We start from the raw sequence: 16,142 nt of genomic DNA, 5'->3' as shown, positions 1-16,142 counted from the left end.
CGCTTATGGCCGAGGTAGCAGCAATTATGAATGCAAGGCCGATCATTCCAGTGTCATCCGACCCCGAGTCGCCCTGCATCCTCACACCAGCCATGCTCCTGACTCTCAAAACAGGCTCCGCGCCTCCTTTGCCGTCAGGCAAGTTCGAGAAAGCAGATCTCTTCAGGGAGGAGTGGAAACAAGTTCAGGGCCTGGCAGACATGTTTTGGAACAGATGGAGGCGTGAATACCTCAAAACACTGCAACTTCGACACAAGTGGCAAGGGAAACAGCCGAATCTTCAAGAAGGGGACGTAGTTCTCTTAAAGGATGATCGGGCAGAGAGAAATGAGTGGCCCATAGGCATCATCACGAAAGCCTTTCCAGGGAAGGACGGTCTGGTCCGGAGAGTCGAAGTGGAGGTCGTTAAAGATGGAAATATAAGAGGATTCTCTCGTCCCATTACAGAAGTAGTTCTGCTTCTTTCTCCAAAGTCTGACTCTGCCAATTGATGTGGGCTCTTAAAGACCCCAAGCGGGGAGTGTTATGCCCCCAGAAATGTGTTCTTTGTGTTCTCTTTATCTCGCTATCGTAGCTTAGAGCGGTGTGTGTATTTTCGTAACCATGACAACACGAGAGCAGTTTACGCTGAGAGTCAGGAAGTGAATCTACTGTGTGACTCGGGATATTAGCGTGTGGGCTCATTCAACCGCCAGCTCCGCCGTTACAGGATTAATCCTTTTCTCTTCGCTAAGGCATAGTCTGTGAGTATAATTCATTTTGTACAATTAAGCGGTGAAGCGTTTTGAACCGTTGTCTGTTATTCGGTTAGCTTTATTGTGTCTCATATAAGCTATACGGCTAGGCTGTCAAGCTGTGATAATTAGCCAGATGCTTTGAGCTTATTGCATCTATAATACATTTCATTGTATTGTGTTTACAGTATATTTCATTGTATTGTGTTTACAGTTTCACAAAAGTGCCCAGTAAAAACTTCTGGAATCCAATCGTCTGAGTCCTGGAGATTTTCTTGGGAGTGTTTAAGCTGAATGGAAACTTAGCCCATTACACAAGAGCTCAAAATATCAGGTGCTTGACGGGTCTTAGCTGTGTGTGCCTGCTGGTGACAGTGTCAAAAACTAGTTTATGAATTAAAATGACTTTTTAGTGCATGAAATAAAGTCACACTGTATGAATACATGTAAAAATGAAAATAGACAAACGTACTGTATTAAACCGTTTTATTGAACAGCGCCGTTCCTTCCTCTGACCAACATGATTCACATTCAGTAAGGCCACACACTCTGCTCAGCCAGCCACACTTTAGACTCAAAGCCAGGTGGTCACGCTTTAAAATCAGAGGCTGTCACATTTACACCAAAGAGATGATTTTTATTGAAATGTTCAACGTCTCACTTTGACAAATTGTCCCATTACTGGCTTGAGAACTGTTAGAATATTTAAATATTGACTGCAACAAAGCAGATTATACACATGACCACAACTTGTAATTCTTTTCATACATTTGTGTCTGAACCTCAAGTTACAGAAAAATAGCGTCACAAAAAGCACATCTGCAGCCACGTGACAGCTGCTGGCCGATGGCATCATCAGTCTTTTAGGGTCATCAAACATATCGATGGACAGCCGAGTGCTTTAGTCTTACTGTACCCTCTCACCTCGAACTCTCCCAGAATGTGCACTGAAGTAAGGTTAATTACATTTGACAAAGCCTTGGAGGTCTTCCAGGAACTTGATGTACTCTTGATGCTCGATGGCCGTGCTCAGCTCCGTGAGCTCATCGACGAAGGTGTTGTCGACCCCACGGTCAGCCAGGAAGTCCATCAGATGGTCATACAGGGCCTGAGAAACAGTACAAGAAAGTAAGCAACCTTGAACACAGCGTTGGTTTCAGTGACTGTTATAATTGAACCGTTGCTGTGTGTACTGCCTCGGCTCTCACCCAGTCCAAAGAGTCTGTGTTGAGGTTGTAGCTCGTCTCCTTCCACTCTGAATCTCCCTGTGGCTGAAAACTGACCTCTCGAATGGCAAAGATGTCGCTCTCCTCTTCTCCCTCACCGTGACTCATCTACAAAATACAAATTGTTCAGTATTGAGTACTGCTCCTACTGGCAATATTAGACATTCATTTTATTTGACTTTACCTCATCTTCAGGGAAATGGCAGTCGAACACCAGGGAATGTTTGGCAGCCTGCTTTGTCACTTCAACAACAAAGTTGGGTGTTGATACAATCTCCGGCTGCAAAAAGGGGGAAAAAGCTTAATACGTGAAACGTTAAGGTTAAAAACGTCAGTGTGTAAGGCAGGAGCCGCCTACGGCGCTGTGCAAGCGTTTAAGTGTTGTTAGGAAATGAGCAAATGGAGGAGGCGTTTATTGAAACGAGTGCAGACATGAAAACACAGTAAACTAATATGAAAACAGTGTAGAAGACAAACTTACGAGTTCATACAACTCTAATGAGCCTGAAAGTCAATATTTCGTCTTTATTCTTCAACTCAGCTTTTGTTGCGTTTGACGAGCGCGCTAACAGAGATGTTTTCCATCTCTTGGACTAACAAAAGGCCATCTTATCTAATATTAGCACTGCTGGCTGAAATGCAGCCTCCACTGTTTTACAGTCGGAGCCTGTTTTCCCTCTCCTGACCTTTTCTGTACGTACCAACTATGATTTGAAAGAAAACTCTCACATTTAGATTCCTCACTAATGTTCAACAGCTTCTTGAGAGCCAGCCTTTCACTTCATTTCTGATGAGGTCGCAGTAGATAAACAAACTTCTCTCGTGTTCTCTGTCAAATCTTTGCTGTATTTTTTCATCCATTTCTTAAGGACGCAGCTTTCAGACACTCTTCATCTGCTGTAGATAGTTTAGGGCAGGAGTGTCAAACTGCAGGCCTCGAGGGCTGGTGATCCAACACAGCTGATTTAAATGGCTAAATGACCTCCTCCACATGTCTTGAAGTTCTCCAGAGGCCTGGTAACGAACTAATCACTTGATGCAGGGTGATATCTAAGACCTGCAGGACACTGGCCCCCGAGGCCTGGAGTTGGACCCCCCTGGTTTAGGCCTATCACTTGCTGTCCAGTTTCCTCAGATGTTTTTAAAAGGCCATATTGCACAACATGCTGCAATGACAGCTCTTTGGGAATCATCTTGTTGTTGCAGAAATACAATGTTTAACCTGTCAAACTGCGTCCAACCATCGCTGGCGTGTTTTTCACAGTTTCTACTAAAGAAATGGGAATAAATGTTTTTGTGACAGGCTGCTAGCAACGAAGTGCTTAAAGATACAAGTTTAAGTTCTTTTCTAAATCGTCTGTTGTCTTTCGTAGGCGTCTTTGGTTATGTTTGAATGACACACAGGTCAGTGTTAAAAAGCTTAACCTCATCAAACCACTGGCTGTGCCTCACCTCCTCTTCTGCTGATTTCTGCTGTGTCTGTTCCACTTCTTCCTCAAAGTTGGGAGGAATGCTGTTGTTGACGTTGAATGTGACCGTGACTCTGTGAAGAGCAGAAATACGGTGAGCTGGTCTGTCACGCCACGCTGCCCACACATTTTAGCAGACTTACTTTTCTCCAGAAACACTTCTTGTGAGTTTAGCCTCTGTGCCATTCATCTCCAGCTCCCATCCTCCAGACACCTTAGGAAGACTTTTGTTTTTCTGGATCTTCTTCTCTTCTTTGATTTCATCAGACAGGAAGTCGCCAAAAGCTTTGTCACCTGAACAAAGAGGTTATGGTTTCATCATGAGACGTGATGCAGTTTGTTTAAAGGTTTCATTTTGACAATTAAAATGACCATCGAGGCTGATTCTAACATTTTACACAACACACGGGTGCTGGTAAGACTGCTGAAAATGAAACATCTGCTTTGTGGCTGTCCAAAAACTTCTCGTTTGACACTATGAACAGTCCTACACGTGTCACGTGTGCTGAATGATCAAAGACTATTGGCAGGTTCAGAGCCTTTTTCAGTGACAGCCACTAATCACAGTTTAAGGTGAAAGACTCCAAAGATGCTGATCTCAGTCTATAACGATCGTTAAACAATCTTTTTACCCCTTTAAATTGTAAAGGACGTGTTGATCCAAGCAGTCCAAGTTGCCGGATCCATCTAATGTTACGTTTATTGGCTGCCTGGCTTGTATAAAGCAGATTAAACCAAACGTCACCTTCTGTGTGCAGTCCTCCACAGCCACACGACACCGACGGACTCAACACCTTGGAGCTGAAGAGTTTGGGCCTGTATCCAGACGAGGCTCCGTTATTACTTAACATCCAGAGAGACCGGGTGAAGGGCCGAGTTATTGCCGAACTCGGAGAGCGCAGTGCCGGGTAGCTGAGGGGCAGAACTCGCGCTGCGGAGGTGCTGGCTGAAGAAAGGCGAGCAGCTGCTCCCACCGCACGGACGACTGACTTTAGCATGATTGTACAAAAACACCACGACCTGTCACGACAGAATCAATGCGCTCAGTGCCGCACAGCTAACTGTGAACACCGGTTACCGACGCTGCTTCTAGAAGACGCCGACAGCACGTGTGGAAGGACACATTGACCCAGATACTCTTTGCGCCGGAAGTAATACTCTAAAAGCGAAAGACACGAAACAGCAATTTTAAATATTAAAAAACTACACAGAATACGACAAAAAGGACTATAACAGGAAAAATAAATAATAAATAAACTAATTAAAGTTATTTGGAAAAATTACGTGTGTGTAGACGATTGTCTACACATCAGCGCCCCCTGCAGTTCAAATCAGCGAGCGCAGAGGGCGCTGCAGCTTTTTACAGTGTGGCTACAAATCTAAAACTTCACGCTGTGACACTAAAACAGAAACGCTTACAAATACATATTTAAGGAGATTAAGTGCAAAAATATCTGCGTGCAGGGGCGAGATTTAATAAGGCTTTGCTCCAGAGTTAAACCCCGTTTTGGCTTAAAAACTGTCAAGATTCAATAAAATAGTCCCAGCCTCAGTTCTGCTACTGAAAAGCTTGGAGGGGTTTATTTCGATTGGTTTACCGTAGTGCATTTGTAGGAATTTCCCTTTTCAGTGTGTGTGTGCATACATGATCGACTGAGGTTCCTAAGGACGGGATTGCATCAGCCAAAGTAAAACAGACACTTCGCTGATCAGGTGCATCATGTGAATCCCTCCCGCCAGCAGATGGAGCTGCTTTCCAGTGTTTCAACAGCCCGCAGACAGCGTCTGTGAACCTGTCTTTGAACGGCAGCAGGGAGATCCTGTGTACTGAAGTGACTCAATGAACAGTCAAAGTCTTGAGACGCTTCTCATTTCCGTTTTGCTACTACAATGGGAAATAAGTCCATTGAAACATAAACGCAAATACATGAGGCAAAAACAGAGTTTGTGCACTTCTAATGAGCTTGAAAGTCCAAATATTTGGTATGAACACTTTATTCTTCATCACAGCCTAAACTCTCTTAGACAAGTCTTGCCATTTCTTTGAGTAGTCTTCAGGAAGAGTCGTCCGGGCTTCTTAACGGACATTCAAAGCTCTTCTTTGCATGTCGGCTGCTTCACTGCTTCAGCGATGGAGAGGTCAGGCCACGACTGATGGTGCGCTGTTGCGTGCTTTTCTATCCAGGTCTACTTTTACTGCATTGGCAGAGTGTTTGTGACCAATATCATGCTAAAAAACAAACACACTACTCTTCTGATAGTATTGCATGGTGGGTCAAAATCATAACTCCATCATAACACAAGAGCCCCTGGAGGAAATGTCATCTTTGGCATTTTCTGTTGATTCAAATAAAGAAATGGGAGCGAATGATATAGTAACACAGCGTCTAAAGATATGACAGGTTGTATGTGGAGACAACACTGGCTTCTCCCTCAAAGTTATGCAAAGTGTTGGCTGTTTAAGAGACTTGAATAATAATTAGACTCATGCCTAATGTTGAACACCTCAGAAACTGTCAGTATGTATTTTTCAAAACGCCCCTTAAACTTGAAGCAGTCAAACATATTCCTGGATGGAGCAGAGCTTGAATTAGCTCCAGAATTTAAATATCTTGGGGTCATTCTAGACCCAACATTATCCTTCAAGAGTCACATAAAGTGTCCCAGGTACTTAAATTTAATAATCGAAATTTTAATCATATACGTAATAATTTAAATATGAATGTTGCAAAAACTTATTTTTACTCAATGATCATCTCTCATATGGACTATTGTTTGACGTCCTGGTCACTTGCTTGTCCAACAACACTTAAAACTATTGAAAACATTTATAAAAGAAGTTTAAAACTACTTGACAAAAAACCGACCTCCCACCACTGTCATGTGTTAAAAAAACAGAAATTACTGAACTTCAATAACTTAGTGAAACTTAAAAGAGTGAGTTTAATATATAAAGTCTTACACTCCTTTGCTCCACCACCACTAAAGCAGTTCATTAGGCATAAAGAAAGCTCAGACAGGACCACTCGAGCTACAATCTGAGGAGACGTGTTTATACCCCACAGACGGACAGCATTTGGGCAGAACGTCCTCTCTGTCCAGGAGGCCATCTGTGGAACAGTCTTCCTCAACCCATTAGAGAATGCTCGACATTCAATTTGTTTAAGGCAAAGGTTAAAAACTGGTTATGGACAAATCAAGTGTGTGATCATGTATAAGTTGTATAGTTTTAATGTTTTATTTGGGAACAGAATGGTGTGTGTGTGTAAGTTTGGTGATGGAGTTTTTATTATGAATGAATGATGAATTTTTATGAATTATGTCTATTTTTTATGTTTAAGGACAACAGATGGAAATTAGCCCTTGGCTATAATCTGGTATGTTTCCATTCATGTAAAAATTTTTTTTACATTTATGTTCATTAACATGCACTGTCCTAAATAAATAAATAAATAAATTTAAAAAACCCAAAACGTTCCTTTGAAAATGGTCAGAACTGAAAATGAGTGAAAAAGCATCCAGCATCCAACGGAGAACTTAGCCTGGAGAACTATTGCTCAAAAGCACTTAGGTCGTCTGCTTGGAAGCAAAATGTTTTTAAAAACGAGGTGGCTCAAGACTTTCGCACAGTGCTTAAACCATACTATGGCCATAACACAACAACACTAAACACATGTTAGAACCTGACTGACGTGTGCCGAGTCAGGTGGATTCGTTTTTATTAGAATATGTAACAAACATGTATTAGGATCAGATGATCCACGCAGAGAGGAGCCCCGGCAGGCGTGCATTCGTTCCAATAAACTTCATGCAGATCAGATCTTTTGATAATTCTCTAAAGCATTCAGCGTTTGACTACAAAGTTAGAAACTGTGTATTTTATTCAGGTTATATTTTACAATCCTGAGTCCAACGTGTAAAAAAAAGACACTCCGTCCTGTTCATCAACACGGCGTCATTTACATTCTACGAAGCGTGACGGAGCCGCACGCGTCTGCACGTACGTGTGGTGACTGCGTGGGCATCTGCACGACCAACAGCAACAAGCAGAACCTGGAGAGGAAGGCATGCTGGACGGTGACACGACTGCAGATGGGAAGAAGAGCATGCACGAGCTAACAAGGCTGTGTAAGTGAAACCATGTCAGTGTGACACGCTGCGTTTGTTTTTCATGTTGTGAATAAGGGAACAGCTGACAGTAGACTGAAACAAATCTACTTTGACTGCATAAAGAAACCCCTGTAAGACCACTTCATGTAGACCCCAAACAATCAGAGTGCTTTTCTTAGCTCCTGAAAAACTCATCCTTCAGAGTAGAGCAGCCACTGATCTGTCTGCTGTAGCGTTTTCATGGCTATTTGGTAGCAATGAAGAAGAACATGGTGGAGAACAGCCCCGTGCTGTGCTCCTTTGAGGTTACCTGTGCTGTGTAAATGCATGCAACTACTGATAGAATCAAAGCAAACTGGCTTTTCAGGCCAACCGTGTGGCTAAATGACGAGAAGAAGAAATTACAGCTCATAAAATTGGAATGACAGTCCGGAGGAAGTCAAGCTTCGATATGCAGACTTCTGCTTCAGTGACACATGCCCAAAGCTTGTCAACTGGGAGGTAGTGAAATCCAGAGTAGTTCACGACACAGCGGACGTTCTGCACCAACTTGCAATAAGAGTCTTTGTGGCAGGCGGCCCGTTTCTTTGTTGGTTAGCTCTTGTTGAGGTGGAGCTTGCGGCCAAAGTACTCGGGCGCTGCATCCAGCAGCCAGTCGGCGTCGACCAAACAGAGGTCTCTCATGTAGCAGCGGGAGGTGTGCAGCAGCTCGTTGAAGACCACGTACGCTGGCTTGGCCTGGAAAAGGACGGAGGACGGGTGGATGGCCACGGGCTGGTGGGTGTCTAGAGCCAAGTAGCTGCCGTCGGGCTGCAGCTCTGCAGCGTTGACAAACATCCCGTGGGCAAGGCAGCGGCGAACGCTCGCCGTGTCTGCTCCACACGATTCCAGTTTCAGGTTCAGCTGGGAAAACAAGACGTGACTTATTAGACAGGTCACATGACTTCACCGCAGAGACGCACAAAGACAGGTGTGCAGCAGAGATCAAGGAGGAAAGCACCCATTCATCAACTCGCTGTTTTCAAAATAGCCCCGGAGGCGTTAGCCTGTGAGATGATGCACATTCATAATAATATTTACACATTAAATGTTAATAAATACTCTGTAGTTGATCAGGATAAACAGCGATTCCTGGGAGAATCCCTGTGTGCTGGCAGAGGTCAGCAGATGTACCTTAAGGCAGATTTCTTTAAGTTGTGCCTGGACGTCTTTCACGAGGCCCATGTTCCTGCTGTTGACAAAGTTCTCCCGACACCACTCCTACAGCAGCAGAGATCACGTGACAGCTCAGCAGCACGATTTCATTTATGTATTTTCACTAGTTGTGTTCATCGCACCCACCTTGTTGCCACTGACTTTCTTGAACGCTCTGTAAATGTTTAGCAGCGTCATGTGGTCTCCTTCACTGGACATGAACTTCTTGCGCACTGCAAGCACCTCGTCCCGCCGGGCCGGAGGGTTGTACAGCACGGTGTCCACAGACAGCAGCGACACGATGCTCAAAATCTCCTCGGAACACGAGTAGTCCGGGGACAGCAGGATGGTCTGCGGCGTGGAGCAAACAGAGGGGTCTGCTTGTGAGCTGACACTTTGTCTTTGACTAAATGTACAAAGAATATCAGAGCAGAACCAGCAGGATTTACTTTGGCATATCTGGGCTCCAGAGGGAAGCTCGCCATCTTCTTTCCCAGAGTGGTGAGGAAAACCTGCCCGTCCTTCTTCTCCACAGCTCCCAACAGCTCCAAATGATCCACAGCAGAACGGATGGCCTCTGGTGGAAAACACAAAGCACTACTACAGCTAACTCTGCATCGCTTACCGGAGGACCAGAGGGGATTCCTGACTGACAGCATCTTACCTGGAGAAGGCTTGGACATGAAATCAAAGTTTGTCACGTCTGGAATCCCCAGAGCCATGAGCTGCAGCATCACACCTGCCAAGTTACACCTGCGGGTGAGAAGCATCACACACAGCTAAATCAATGAGACACGTGAGGTGGATTTTTACTATCACGCGTGTAGAGCAGACTCCACAGCCTACCTCTGAATCTCAGGAACAGTCGTGGGGACGAGGTTGTCAAATTCCTGCTCAGTGTAAAGACGATAGCAGAAGCCAGAGTCCTCCCTGCCAGCCCGGCCTGCTCGCTGCCACGCCTGCGCTTTGGAAACACGCTGCACCGCCAACACCTCCAGGCCGCTGTCTGAGAGTCACATCATGTGCGCTGTTAGGAGAACACCTTATCTGTGCCGTCCAATTTAGGATCACGGGGGAGGGCTCGACTTCTTTCAAAGGGTCACAAGCCAAACAAATATTTTTACACATCTAAATGATCCTTACAGCAAAAAAACCCTGGAAACCACATTTTTTCCCATTTGTGGGTTTTTTCCCATCCATCTATCTTCTGCTGCTTATCCGGAGCCGGTCACAGGGGCAGCAGCCCAACCGAGGGACCAGACTAAGAACAATTCAGAAGAAGCCCATCGAGGGAACAGTTCCCCCTGCCCGGGATAGGGTTACCGGGGCCCTGCCCTGGAGCCAGGCCCGGGGAGGGTGCCTGCGGGCGAGCGTCTGGTGGCTGGGCCTAAATCCATGTGGCACAGTGTGAAAAAGGGACACGGACCCATCTTCCTGCAGGCCCACTACCCGCAGGAGGCGCTGCAGGGGTCGGGTGCACCGTGTTTCCCCCCCCTTAGTATTAAATGGAAAGACTCAAGCACAAGTATTTCTCTCTGCGTGACTTGTGAATTTGCAATCTGAATCTTCTCACCTGGATTGAAGCGTTTGGCCTTCACCATCCCCGTGTCTATGACGTATTTGATCCCAGAGATTGTAACTGATGTCTCGGCGATGTTTGTGGAGAGAATGACTTTCCTGCAGCCCTGGAGAGAAAAACGTTTGCAAGACTTACAACATGATGCTGAATGTCTAAATCAGAAGATACTGCTGAGAGCAGCAGTGTGAGATGTTGAGACATGTTTGTACCTTTGGAGCTGGCAGGAAGACCCTGAGCTGCTGTGTTGGGGGCAGAGATGCATATAGTGGGATAACTACCATCGGGCCACAGCTGTCAGGCAGATGCTTGGCGATGTCCCGACACGTCCTCGCCAGTGCCTCAATCTCCTCCTGGCCCGTCATGAAGACTAAGATGTCGTGTGATGAAGGAGCCTCCTGCATGACCGTGTGTGGAAAATCGTCATCACGACAGAACGTAACCTGTGTTTCCAATAATGATGCTAAGAAGAGCGGTGCGTTTGTTTGGCTTCATCTAAACTGGAAATAGGAGACACAGAAACTACCTGATGGATCTGGAAGATGGAGACCAGAGCAGCCTGCAGGTAGTCTGACTGTGGCTGTTTGGTGTAGTAGATCTGAATGGGGTGCTGCCTGCCTTCCAAGTACAACACGGGGGACTTGTTGAAGTACTCGGAGAACAGATCCACATCCATCGTGGCCGACATCACTATGACCTGTGGAGGTTAGGACACCAGGTGCAGGCTTTAGAGCAGATGCAGTGAGGCGATTCACACTGCGTTTACTAGAAACGCCGAAGTCACAACACGTGTGAACTTTGCTCCTACCTTCAAGGGAATCTTGTTAAGCTCCTTGCGCCTGCGCTGAGCCGTCTTAACCACACCAAAGAGCACGTCGGTGTGCACAGTGCGCTCATGAGCTTCATCCAGGACCACCACAGTGTAGCGCAGCAGCAGGGGGTCTCCGATGGCCTCGCGCAGGAGCATACCATCAGTCATGAACTTCAGCTTTGTCTCAGGGGAGGTGACATCCTCGAAACGCACCGTGTAGCCAACCTAAGAGGAAGCAACAGAAACACAGCGCAGACGTCAACAACGCAGAGGCATCAACTCCGGTGTCCACAGCAGACGGGAATCCCGTTTATCGTGAGTACCAGCTTCCCCAGCTGAGTCCTCTTCTCCTCTGCCACCCTTCCTGCCAGTGAGATGGCAGCAACTCTTCGGGGCTGAGTGATAGCGATCATGCCCAGCCGCCCGATGCCAGCCTCGTACAGATACTGAGGGATCTGAGTGGTCTTCCCAGAGCCGGTCTCACCTGCCGGATCACACAGGACTGAGTTATCTGACACATACAGATACAGGGCGGAGCCCAAAGCAAACTTTAACTCTATTTATATATTTAACGTTGCATACTTTTGATTATCACGTGGGCAGAAATAACAGAAGACACATGTCTGTGAAGAGACGTTAGCCAGACTTTCTACCCACAAACCCAACACAAAATAGGCAGTTTAAGATAAACTACAGAGTATAGTGTTGTTCACGTGTGCGGCTGGCTGTAGCTGTGAACACTCACCTATGAGGACAGCACCGTGCAGCTGCCTCAGCTGGCTCAGGAGCTGAGGCTTCGCTTGATAGATGGGAAGCTGCTTCCTCTGGACGTCTATCGGAGTGCTCGCATTTCCCTTTCTAGGCAGCAGCATTCCAGGCTTGTTCTTATCGAGGCGGAAAAACACGGATCCCGGCTTGAATCTTTTAGCCGGAGGAGGGTCGGGGTCGTGAGGCATGTTCTGGAAAAAGTGACTGTGGGAGCGAAACCGCCGAGGGCCCTTTTTCAGATTGTTTCACGCCAGAAATGAAGAAAATAAAGTTGTTTTCATACTCGCTGCCAGACCAGCGAGCGGCACTGCGGATGTTTTGCTACCTCGGCAAAAAAAAACCTTCCCACGTGGTCGGCGCAGAGGTTTGACGTCATAGGTCGCGTTTATAGCACGTAGTAACATACGTCCTGTACTGGCGCACAGCCCTTTGACCTCCTGGACATATCCATACAGTTTGCCTTTACTACACCGGCCACGTTATTAGGTACAGCTATTCAACTGTCTTTAAGGGCAGCAAGCGACTGAGTTCACCTCAGTGACTTTGAACGCGGCATGGCTGTTGGTGGCAGCATCAGCAGCTGAGAGCAAAACATCCAGTGAGCGGCAGCTGATAGAGATTTCAGAGGAGAAAGATGGAGCCACTCCTTACATCATAAATGATGTAAGACAGGAGGTTGGCATCATGGATGTGCAGCCGACAAATCTGCGGCAGCTGTGTGACGCCATCATGTCTGTATGAACCAGCATCTCTGAGGAATGAATCTGTGCCACAGTTTAAACAGTTCTCAAGGCAATAGGTGTGTCTTAGGGAGTATATAGCAGACACCAGTGTGACTTAAACTGCAGTATAAGCAATACAAGAGTGCTCTACAAAACAGGATATATACACACTTTACACTTCTTAGTCCATTAACATCACTCTAGTTTGGAGGACATGAAACAATAAATGAGATGGGAGCGACTGCAACAGTTTTTTTTAACGTTACTCACTTCCTGTGGTGAAAAGCACTTTATTTCTACAGGTGCGGCGCTCCTCACTGTTCCTCAGTGTCCTTCGGTTTCTCACCGCCTGCGTTGTTACTGCCACTCAAACTCTGACAGCTAGTATCACCCTAAAGGTCAGACTAACACTAACTTTACGAGCACGAGTTTGCGTGAGATGAAAATCTGTGGATTATATAGTAAAAATGGATTAATTGATAAACAAAGACATGTCATTAATAACCAGGATTGTACCAAGATCTTATTAACGTAGTCAGCTTATCAAAACACTACGTAACCACGGCTTTTAGGCATTTGGGAATTTCTTTTTTAAATCACTGAGGGGCAACTGACAGATTATTGATGTCAGGAGCTGATGGGACTGTTTTCCTGTGGGCTGAGATTCATGTGGATTCAGCCGGAGTCAGTCAGAGGAGAACTACACTCTTCCAAATTTCACCGTATAAACCTGACATCTGTTCTCAAAACACGAGCTGTGCAAAGTGCAGAAGAACACAAACCCGATCCAGAGCCGTCCGTGTGTGATGAAGAAACGATTACTGTGCCACTCTTATTTCTAGCTCCAAAAGTCCGTGGTCAGTCATTAAAGTCAGTATTAATATTACAACATGCAGACAGAATCATGAACAGCCCCACTGACACACATGTCAACATCAGTGATGGGATTTTTTTAGAGAGCCGGCTCTTTCTTCAGGTTGTTTTGTTGCTTTAATTAATTTATTATCAACAACAATAAAAATATGCACAACATGAAATACTAATGTAAAAAAAGTTTTTTATTTATATATGTTTATTATATAAATATGCTTTTATTTATTCACTCCACCTAAAATTAAAAAAATACATTATAAAATACAAAACCCAACTATTTACAGTTCAACTTTGGACCATTTAAATTTTCAGCTTTTTCCTTTTAAATAAATTTAAAGTGAAACAACACAAAACACTGCAAACCACAACACAATGAAATATAAATTAATGTGCAAAACAAAAAGAAGATGTGTGTTCTCTGTCAGACAGGCCTGGGAGGATTTTTTGGGAGCGTGTTTTCCTGCTTGGAATTACATACATAGGATTCCGTGCATGAATAAACTTTCTGAATCCTTTATCATCCACAACTGAAAATAGTTGGAAATCAAGTGCAATCGTTTTCAGGTCTTTATCAGCTGAGTTGTGTCTTGCTGGGTCACAGACTTCTGCAAAAACGCTCTCATAGAGCTCTGGGTTGGTTTAGGTGGTGATGGTGGTGTACTGCAAGATGCTGTAGATGCAGCAGCAGCAGGTGCATTAGACACACTGGCATCTTCGTTAATATCACACTCAGCTGATTGTGTTTCATCTTCCCCTTGCACTGATGGGTGGACAGTTCTCAGGAGCCTGTGCAGGTTGTTTGTGGCTCGGCTCAAGATTGAAAATCTATTTCTATCTGGAACTGTTTGAATTTTATAGACAACACAGAGGCCGAGTGTAGAGTCTGCAAGAACAGCATATCATAAAGAATCTAAAGAGACTGGGAATTCCCATCACTAGTTCTTATAGATCCCCCAGATAGCAGGAGGACATTGAACTGATGCTGATTAAACATTAATTGAATGAATATTTGCTATCTGGGCTGTGTGTGATAATGCTGTTTCAGCTGCTCCCTTACTAACAAGAGGTCGTCACAGCGAGCAGCTCCCATGTTCGATTTGTAGATGTTTAAATCGGACGCACTTCCTGACGCAAGCCCAAAGGAATTTGTCTCCTTTCCCGGGAGCGAATCGTGGCTCTTGCCCCGACAAGCAAGAAAAAAAGTTACCCTCTGGATAACTTTATCCCACTGACTTGTTCTACATTGATGATTGCTTTGTGGAGGCTTTACTCTCATTAGTGCCTTCTCTCCACTGTCTTCAGTCCTCCTCAGCTGCAACTGGAACATGAAGGAGGATCATTTAAATACCTGTTTGTTGTCTTCACATCTTAGACCAGTTATTAAATACAGTCAGCTGTAAACAAACCCTTCACCTTTTCTCTGTGCGTGATGGTGGTAATGTGGACCACGAGGCAGACAAAGAGCTGAACATGTTAAAGAACTAACCTTTATTTGATGCTTCACAAGCGCCTGACACAAAACAAGTCCATGAATGAATCCCAGACCAGGTAGAGAAGCAGACACCACAACAAAGAACACATGCAAACTAAAGCCCTACACACAGGTGCCTAATGTGTGTGTGTGTGTGTGTTGGGGGGGGGGGTTGGATATGAACTGTAACCAAAAGCAGAACCTGTGTAACTAAACTCAAAGAGCCTGAGACTATGCTGAACCAGCAGAAGTCAGAATAACGCAACATTCAGCAAACAGAGTCGTGGTGCTTTCATCACGGGTGCTGTGACAGGAAGCCATGAAACACAGCTGCCGTGCTCACTGTCCCCACCTGTGCCTCGTTCCCACCTGTGGGTTCACGTGTCTCCTGTCAGTGCACAGTGTTGTCCCCTCCTCCCGTGTTCACCCTCCCATTACCATTTTGTGGAATTTGTGCTTCTGTCTTTGTGCTTCTTCCGGTTAGTCTGCCCGCCACGGCGTCCTCCATCACCAGCCATAACCCTGCGGGCTACTTTTACATGCACTGGTCTCATTATTTGAAGGTTTGGCCACATTTCTCATGAGAGTTCACTGCTCCAACAGCACGTACGTGAGGCAGAGGAGAAGAAAAACAGCAACGGGAACTAGTTCAGTGAAGATAGTTAGTTCAGGCATGCAGTCAGCACTAATCCTTTCTACGCAGTCATTCACGAGTCGTGACTTCAGTCTGTCTCTGCCAATTACTGTCAGTCTGAGGCTCATCCAGCCCCTCCTGTTCGTGGTGCGTTCATTCATTCACATATTGTGACGCTCAGTCTCAGTCTCGGGGTTGTTCTGGAGCACAGGAGTCAGGGCCACACTGCATGTCACCCTGGGAAAACATTCATTTGACTCTGGAAAAGTGCCTGAATTATAAAGTGATCTGACGCTCGCTCTTGTTTCTCAGTCATTTATCCACCAGTGTGCCTATAAAAACAGCAGTTTGTGCCAATTGTGCTAACAGAGCGTTTCATTTAATACTTTGATTGTCATGCAGCCCTTTTTTTGCAAAATCCTTAAAATCCTTCCAAATCCTTGCAATCCCACTAAATTCTATGCATGGCATTTTGTGGCGATTCCCAGCATGTACTCGTGTCTTTTAGATTTAACCAGATTTAGATTTGGATTTGACTCCAGACGAGATGCCCC

The 16,142-nt window shown here is 45.4% G+C and overlaps 2 protein-coding genes across 2 annotated transcripts; both read right to left on the bottom strand.

Moving 5' to 3' along the window:
* Positions 1 to 1,203: 1,203 nt before the first annotated feature.
* Positions 1,204 to 4,569, bottom strand: c1qbp (complement component 1, q subcomponent binding protein). The gene is made up of 6 exons (XM_086307734.1): positions 4,175 to 4,569; positions 3,573 to 3,723; positions 3,413 to 3,503; positions 2,145 to 2,240; positions 1,943 to 2,068; positions 1,204 to 1,842 (listed from the first exon to the last, which is right to left on the bottom strand). Exons 1-6 carry the CDS (start codon positions 4,425 to 4,427, stop codon positions 1,693 to 1,695), a joined length of 867 nt encoding a protein of 288 aa, XP_086163860.1. The 5' UTR covers positions 4,428 to 4,569; the 3' UTR covers positions 1,204 to 1,692.
* A 1,858-nt stretch (positions 4,570 to 6,427) lies between these two features.
* dhx33 (DEAH (Asp-Glu-Ala-His) box polypeptide 33) lies at positions 6,428 to 12,254 on the bottom strand. Its single transcript, XM_086307728.1, has 12 exons — positions 11,866 to 12,254; positions 11,444 to 11,604; positions 11,118 to 11,345; positions 10,836 to 11,006; positions 10,522 to 10,707; positions 10,307 to 10,418; positions 9,580 to 9,739; positions 9,398 to 9,486; positions 9,183 to 9,310; positions 8,881 to 9,084; positions 8,713 to 8,799; positions 6,428 to 8,442 (listed from the first exon to the last, which is right to left on the bottom strand). Exons 1-12 carry the CDS (start codon positions 12,074 to 12,076, stop codon positions 8,134 to 8,136), a joined length of 2,046 nt encoding a protein of 681 aa, XP_086163854.1. The 5' UTR covers positions 12,077 to 12,254; the 3' UTR covers positions 6,428 to 8,133.
* Positions 12,255 to 16,142: the final 3,888 nt, after the last annotated feature.

The sequence above is a fragment of the Aulonocara sp. 'chitande type north' Nkhata Bay genome, linkage group LG10, assembly GCF_057382095.1.
Source record: "Aulonocara sp. 'chitande type north' Nkhata Bay isolate Kocher_YH1m ecotype deep benthic linkage group LG10, A_spYH_male_GT1.1, whole genome shotgun sequence".
NCBI classification, from domain to species: Eukaryota; Metazoa; Chordata; class Actinopteri; order Cichliformes; family Cichlidae; genus Aulonocara; species Aulonocara sp. 'chitande type north' Nkhata Bay.
The sequence above is the reverse complement of the archived record's forward strand: the minus strand, read 5'-3'. Positions and strand labels throughout refer to the sequence as shown.